The sequence below is a fragment of the Orycteropus afer genome, unplaced genomic scaffold (assembly GCF_000298275.1).
Source record: "Orycteropus afer afer isolate SDZICR_OR568_19922 unplaced genomic scaffold, OryAfe1.0 scaffold00433, whole genome shotgun sequence".
Classification (NCBI taxonomy): Eukaryota; Metazoa; Chordata; class Mammalia; order Tubulidentata; family Orycteropodidae; genus Orycteropus; species Orycteropus afer.
This window is the reverse complement of record NW_006922020.1, coordinates 577,278-585,170: the sequence shown is the minus strand read 5'-3', so window position 1 is coordinate 585,170 and position 7,893 is coordinate 577,278. Positions and strand designations below refer to the sequence as shown.

Below are 7,893 nucleotides of genomic sequence, written 5' to 3'. Positions count from 1 at the left end.
ATTTCTCCAAATGATTTTGAATTTTGTCCACATTGTTCTCCCTCTCTATCCAGGATCTCCTACATAGATCCCCTTCCAAGTGGTTGACATTGGTAGCTGGGCACCATCTAGTTCTTCTGGTCTCATAGTCATATAGGCTGCAGGTTGGATGGTGTGTACCAGTCGCTAAGACTGATTGTATCCATGAATTTTTGGTTTTCTTCATTTTTCTTTGCTCTGGACGGGGAGAGACCCATCGTTGCATCTAGATGGCAGCTGTTTATTATTTTGTTTTGTATTAGCCTTTTTCAAACCATTTTCTCCAAGTCATGTCTATGCAGTTCACAAACTTTGTCACCTCATTTGATTCCTTTTTGAACCAGAAAGACCTATATTAACTCCATTTTACAGATGAGGAAACTGAGACTCAGAAAGGAGCAGCCAAGGAAAGTTGGGCAATCTACTTCCATAGAGATACCACCTCAGAAACCCAAGGAGGGGTCGCTGTGAGTTGGGTCCGACTCGACAGCACGTAACAACAACAACAACATCATTTTTTTTGTAAATGAAGGGGAGCTAATTGGTAAAAGATCAAAAAAGAAAACTTAAAATTAATAGCAAATGAGAAACCAAACTCACTGCTGTTGAGTTGGATCTGACACATAGTGACCCCTCCTTGGGTTTCTGAGGTGGTATCTCTATGGAAGTAGATTGCCCAACTTTCCTTCTGAGGTTTAAACCACCAGCCTTCTGGTTAGCAGTCAAATGCCTTCAGCACTACGCCACCAGAGCTCCTCATGATTAATTGTAAACATTATTAATTACTGAGTAACTGGTATGGACTTGGTTGTAGTAGGTAGTCAGTAAATATTTATTGAATTGATAAATGAACAACCATAATAACAGTGACCAATTATTTGGTTTATACTCAGTGCCAGGCTTAGTGCTAGGGGCTTTACATGAAGTATTTCATTTAATCCTCCCAGCAACCCTAAAAGGGAGGTACCATTATCCCTGATTTTACAGATAAGAAGTAAGAGGTTCAGATAGGTTAAGTGTCTTGTCCAAGATCAAGGAGTCGGGTAGAGTTGAGAGTCAAGATAGTTAACTCCTGGTCCAGGGCCTAACCACCAGGTCACCAGCCCCTGAAGCTCTGGGACTGTCCCTGCCAAGTGTTGTTATGACCAATGCTATTGTTCATGAGGTCCCTTGCTGCTTGCTGCCTGCCTGCCCATCTTGGGTGGCAACAGCTCTGATGGCCTGTCCCCCACAGTCTGCGCAGCTCTGACCACCGGCAGGTGAATAGCCTGATGCAGACAGAGACGTGCCCGCCCATGCTGGAGGGCACCCAGCAGCAGCAGATGGAAGCTTGTGAGGGCCGGGCCTTTGACAATGAACAGGATGGCGTCACCTACAGCTACTCCTTCTTCCACTTCTGCCTGGTCCTCGCCTCGCTGCATATCATGATGACACTCACCAACTGGTACAGGTGTGTGCACCCAGCTGGGCAGGGGGAGCCGAGGGTGCCCAGAGCGGGGGTCCCATACACTTCTCCTCTGCTCATCACTGAGTTTTTCCTGATGCCTGAGTAAGGCATGGGGGTGGGAGTATCTCTTTAGGACCTTCCATAAAGCCTACGCCACTCCTACCCCACTTTCCCTGCTCAGCTCCTGGCCCTTCACTAAGTGACTGAAAGGTGGGCCTCACAGGAAGTGGGGTTGGGCCTGTGCATGGCAGACAGGGTTTATGGGATTAGGGGTGGTGATTGGAGTTATAGGGTCAGATTTGGGTTGGAAGAACGTTGGAATTAGGGATTGCAGGTCAGGATCAAAGTCACAGGATCAAAAATAGAGTTATGAAGTCAAGGCTGAGACTGGGCTTGGAGTCATATAAAGTCAAGAATTTGGTCATTTGGTTAAAATTGGGGTTAGGAGACCATAAAGCCTGGATTAAATATCAAAATCAAGATAACAAGACCAAGACTGGGATCACAGGGTTGAAATTCAGAAGTGAGGTCAGGGGTATCAGAAATGGGGTCCTAAGATCAGGAGTCAGCACTGGGGTCACACAATCAAAGGTCAGAATCAAAGATGTCAGGACTAAGGTCCAGAATTCCAGAGACTGAGGTTACAGAATTGGGATCACAAGGTCAAGGGCTGGACTAAGGTCATAAGGTCACAATCTAGGACTGGGGTCAAGGTTGGAATTGAGATCAGGAGTCAGTTTTGTGATATAAGGTTAAGAGCTGTGTCCAGGGTCACAAGGCCAAGTGCCAAGATTGAGGGACAAAAGTGCCAGAGATGAGAACTAGGGCTACAGGGTTGTTGTTGGGTGTTATCAAGTCTATTTCAACTCTTAGTGACCCTATAGGACAGAATAGAACTGCCCCATAAGGTTTCCTCAGCTGTAATCTTTATGGAAGCAGATCACCAGGTCTTTTCCTCCTGCTGAGCTGATGGGTTGGTTTGAACTGCCAGCCTTTTGGTTAGCAGCCCAGCATTTAACCACTGTGCCCAGGGCTACAGGGTAAGAGGCAGGATTGAAGTCAGGAGTCACGACTGTGGACATAAGGTCAGGGGCCAGGACTGAAGTCGCAGGATGGGGTCAGGCTCACAGGGACGATGGTGTGTTCCAGACCCGGTGAGACGCGGAGGATGATCAGCACATGGACCGCAGTGTGGGTGAAGATCTGTGCCAGCTGGACAGGGCTGCTGCTGTACCTGTGGACCCTGGTTGCCCCCCGCCTCCTGCCCAACCGAGACTTCAGCTGAGGCAGCCCCCCTGCAGCCCACCCATCTGGTGCCTAGGGGCTCTGTGACAGCCAGCCCTCTCCTCCTCCCTTGCCACCACTTCCAGGACTTGCCCTGACCTGTCCCCCTCTGTTTTTAGTGCCTTTGATGTGAGGAGGACCAGGCTAATGCTGTGCCCTCCCTCCTGCTACGCCTCAACCCATGGTGCTGCCTCTTCCTCCCTTTCCTCCTGGCTGCCCACATTCACCTTTTTGGGCAAAGGGGCTCTCTTGTTCTCAGGCTCCCCAGAGGACAGCGCAGAAGGAGAGGGCCGCTCAGAGTGCAGGTAGCATTTACCATGATGGGTGCCCAGCCCTGAGGCCCAGGTATTCCTGACCACATCCCCAAGGGCACTCACCCTTCCTGAACTCCGTGCCTTATCAAGTCTCTTAAGACTTTGCCCAATAAATGAGCCCATGCTCTGTGCCTTCCCATACTCTGTGCTCTGTGCTCCCTCCCCCTTAGTGTGGGGTGTGGGGTGGGCCGCCTCCCTTCTGGGGCCAGGCCGTTGTGGGGTCTGGGGATGGAGTGTCAGGGTGACAGACCAAACCACAAGGAGCCTTGAAGTCCAGGCAGAGGAGCCTGGGCTCTGTTGTCCAGGTCATAGGGTGGGGGCTATTGAGGAGGGAAGGGAAAAATCCCTCTGGGGACCAGGAAAGGGGGCCCTGGAGAAAAGGGGACCAATAGGAGGCTGGGGATTTGTCCATGTGCGGGGTGGGGAGGCCAGGGACTGGGTGGAAGAGAGGGGATGATGCAGCCCTCAAGGTCTGCCCGCCTCTGATCTGCCCCCAAGGTCCCATGGAGGAGCTCACTCCCATCTTCTCCTTCCCTCCTCCCCCAACAGTAACTGGTACCTGCTCTGGGCCAGATGCTACAGAGGGGAGTGAGATTACAGAGAAGAATCCCACGGTGCGTGCCGTGGGGAGAGTGGGTGCTCTGGAGTTGGCCAGGCTGCCTTAATCCTGCATGCACCCTGGTGCTATGAGGCTCCAAGCAGGTCCTTCACCTCTCTGGCCCGGGTTCCCCACTCATCAGACAGGGAAAATGCCACCCACTTGAAGGCTACTGGGAGGGGCAAGTGAAGCAGCCTGTGCAAAGCACCTGGCACAGCAGGTGCTCAAATAATACCAATCGACCAGCCACTCCTCGGAAGGAAGGTTGGGCAATCTACTTCTGTAGTGATACCGCCTCAGAAACCCAAAGAGGGGTCGCTATGAGTCGGGTCCAACTCCACAGCAGTGAGTTTGGTTTTTGGTTTTTCATCTTGAAAAATGCAGTGATAATGGGACAGAGAGGCTCCTGGCCAGGGCCCCAAACCTGGTCTGTGGAGCATTCACCCCTTTTACTTGTGGGTAAAACATGATGGTAGTTTGTGGGGTGCTAGGATGTGGTGGACAAGGGGATGCCTGCTTCTGTGGAGCTTCTGGACCATGGAGGAGAATGCAGTGATAGAGGCAGCAGGGGGCTGTGGGGTCGCCGAGGAGGTGCCTTACACAGGCCGGGATCAGGACAGACATCGTGGAGAAAGGAGGCAGATAGGTCAGGAGGAGCAAAAACGCTTAAGATGGAGGAGCAGCACATGAGGCAGAGAGAGGGAGGGGGTTTGCAGACCAGTGAGAAGTGCAAAGTAGCAAGAGTGCCAGGGAGGAATGTGAACACAGAGAGATGGACCATGGTAAGAGCAGACATTATCCCAAGGGCAAAGGGGAGTTGTCGGGTTTTGAGCAGGGGACAAGCAGTGGAGCTCAGGGAGCTCGTGGAGCGTGTAGAGCAGAGGAGTGATGTGGTCAGATTGGTATTTCAGGAGGATTTCCCAGGATGGAGTGGAGGATGGAGCAGCTGGAGGCTAGTGCCAGGGCCCAGCATGGAGGGCATAGGGGCCTGAGGAAAGCACCTTGCCCCTTGGGCTCCTCCCTGGAGCACAAGACTGAGCATCCTTCCCTCAACACACAAGACTTCATTTATTTCCTTATTCCACATTGTGTTCCCCAGTAACTTTTTTTTTTAAATTATTTTTAAAGCATTATAGATTTTCAGAAAAAATTGTACAGGAAGTACAAGAGTTCCTATATATTCCTTCCTCCTACACACTCTTAGAACATCTTGCATTTGTGTGATGAATCAATACTGATACATTTTTATTATTAACTAAAGTTGATAGTTTATATTAGGGTTCACTTTTTGTATTATGTATTCCTGTGAGTTTTGACAAATGCACAATGTCTGTGTTCACCCTCAGAGTATCCTATAGAATAGTTTCACTGTACTAAACAGATTACCGTGAAATTGTTCTGTAGGATACTGTAAGGGTGAACACAGACATTGTGCATTTGTCAAAACCCACAGGATTACACAACACAAACTAAACAGATTACCAGGAGCTCTGGTGGCATAGTACCTAAGGCATTGGACTGCTAACCAGAAGTTCAAACCCACCAGCCACTGCTCAGAAGAAAGACTGGGCAATCTAGTTTCGTAGAGATACCACCTCAGAAACTGAAGGAGGGGTCGCTATGAGTTGGATTCGACTCCACGGCAGTGAGTTTGTTTTTGTTTAAACAGACTACCTTTTTTATGCCTTTGGAAAAGTAAGCAGTTTTGTCTTGCTTTTGTATCCCTGTTGCTCTGTAGTTTTATTATTATTTATAATTTCTTACTGTGATTTCAGTGAAAATTTACAGAGCAAATTGGTTTTCTATTCAACAATTTGCTCACATTTTGTTTCATGACGTTGATTGCAGCCCCCACAATGTGACAGCACTCTTCCCACTTCCTCCCTGGGTTTACCATTGCCCTTTGTCCCTCTTTCCTCCCCCTTTTGATCTCACGATGCTGGTTGTTCCAAGGAGTGCACACCTCCCTGTGTTATTGTTCACCTTGTTGTGAGGGTTCACTGAGTAGTTTCTGACTCACAGTGGCCCTGTGCACAACAGAAGGAAACACTGCCCGGTCCTGGGCCATCCTCACAGTCTTTGCTATGCTTGAGCTCATTATTGTGGCCACTGTGTCAGTCCATCTTGTTGAGGGTCTTTCTCTTTTTTTGCTGACCTTCTACTTTACCAAGCATGATGCCTTCAGAGACTGGCCCCTTCTAATAACATACCCAAAGTATGAAAGACGATTTCTCACCACCCTTGTTTCTAAGAAACATTCTGGCTGTGCTTCCTCCAAGACACATTTGTTTGTTTTGGCTGTTTATTGTGCTTTATTGTTCACAGAGCAAATTGGTTTTCCAGTCAACAGTCCACACACACTCTGTTTTGCGTCGTTCACTGCAATCCCTACAATGCAACAGCGTTCTTCCCACTCCACCCCCCATCCACCATTTCCCTTTGTCCTTCCTCCCCATTTGCTCCCACCTTCCTGGGCAAATGCTGTCTCTTGATGTCATATGGTAGATTGTTCTAATGAGAGTGTACCTTCCTGGTGTCAGTGTTTACCTTATAGGTCTATCTATTGTTGGGTTGAAAGTTGAGCCATGGGGGTTGAGTTCAGTTCCAGGCTTGAAGGGTGTGTAAGGGCACATAATCTCGGGGGTTCCACCAGTTTTCATTGGCCAGTAAGCCAGGTCTTTTTTTATGATTTTGAGTTTTGTTGCAGGAAGAAGCCTTTGACCCTTCAGGCAGAACAAAGGGTCTTCCCTCAGCTCCTGTTCTTCCCTCCAGTGGAACATTGATCATACTCAGATACTTAGCAGGGTGGTGGAGGTGGGGGTCCAACATCAGGCCTGACCTGCTACCCGCCCAGGGGCTGGTTGCACCCCCATCTCCTGCTGCCTCAGCACCACGGCTTCCTCATAGTCGGTATCCCTCCCCCATCCCCATCTTTTCACCTCCGCTTTTCCTTCCTACCTTCCTCTCTGTCACTCCTCTTTCCCTCTCACTCTCCTTTATCGCCTCCCTTCCTTGTCTGTGGAACAGGGCCCTAGGATCCTGGCTCTTCCTGTCTGCCAGCCACTGACAAGCTGTTTGTTCCTGCTGGGTTTGCAGTGGGGAAAGGGCTGCATCAGGCCCCAAGGGCCCAACAGACTGGCTGTGGCTGCTGCTCCATCTGTGAACACCTGCTGCCCCTGGACCTGGGCTGTTCTCACTACTATGACCCCAGCAGCAGCCTCAGCCTTGCCTGCCATGGAGGATCTTTGGACCCAGGATGTGCGTGTACATCTAGGCAGAGGAAGTGCAAATGGAATGGGGGAATGGAGGCACTGTGGAGTAGGAGTACTGGAAAGAGCCCTGGATTGGGTTCTAGTTCTGCCAGCATCACTATCACACTGTGTGATCTTAGGCAAGTCAGTTACTCTCTCTGTGCCTCAGTTGCAGCTTCTGCAAACTGGCAATGGTAGCTGTTTTGTAAACTATAAAGCATTATGCAGTGGACACTGGTTAACCAGCAGACAGTCCCAACACCCTTCTCCCCTACCCATTTCCATCAGAAAGGCTGGACAAGCCAAGTAGTCTTTGCAGTTTCCCTCAAAGGTAGAAGTGGGCACCTGACAACATTCTGGCTAATAGATAAGTAGAAATGCTAAGGAGTTTCTGCTTTTCTGTTACGAGGCACTGCTTATTCCCCCTTTTCCTATTTGGATAAAAATGTGGTACAGCCATCGTGCAAACTTGAGGCAACAAGCTTGAGAATGAGAAACCCACGCATTGAGGATGATGGTACAGAAAAGTAGGAAGAGTCTGGGTCCTTGATGCGCCTGTGAGCTGCTTGTGTCAGCTCTGCAGTGCCTGACTCCAGACTTCTGTGATGCAAGGAAAACAAGTCCCAATACATTCAAGCCCTGTTAGTTGGGTATTATGTTTTCTTACAGCTGAATGTATTCATAACATATAACATGTGAGAAGGTCTTTAACTTTAGTGATAAGAAAAATAACAGATAAGATAATAAACTTATCTCCATTACTCAGAACTACTGGGTTAATAGTGTAGCATGTTGGATGAAAGATAGGCACACACACATGCATGTATGTATGTGTGTGTGTGTGTGTGTGTGTTAGACTGGGCTCTCTAGAGAAACAAAACCAGCAAAGCTTATATATATATAAAGAGAGAGAGAAATTTATCTTAGGAAAATGGCTCACAAATGTATAGAAGCCGGCAAGTCCAAAGTCCCTGGAGGAAA

At 49.0% G+C, this 7,893-nt stretch overlaps 1 protein-coding gene across 1 annotated transcript in view; it reads left to right on the top strand.

Moving 5' to 3' along the window:
• The window catches only part of SERINC2 (serine incorporator 2), a 12,766-nt gene extending 10,016 nt beyond the window's left edge, over positions 1-2,750 (top strand). The window contains exons 8-9 of the mRNA XM_007954128.2: positions 1,253-1,468; positions 2,615-2,750. Of these exons, the coding sequence (XP_007952319.2) occupies positions 1,253-1,468; positions 2,615-2,750 (352 nt within the window). The remainder of the gene's footprint in view (positions 1-1,252; positions 1,469-2,614) is intronic.
• The last annotated feature ends 5,143 nt before the right edge of the window (positions 2,751-7,893 follow it).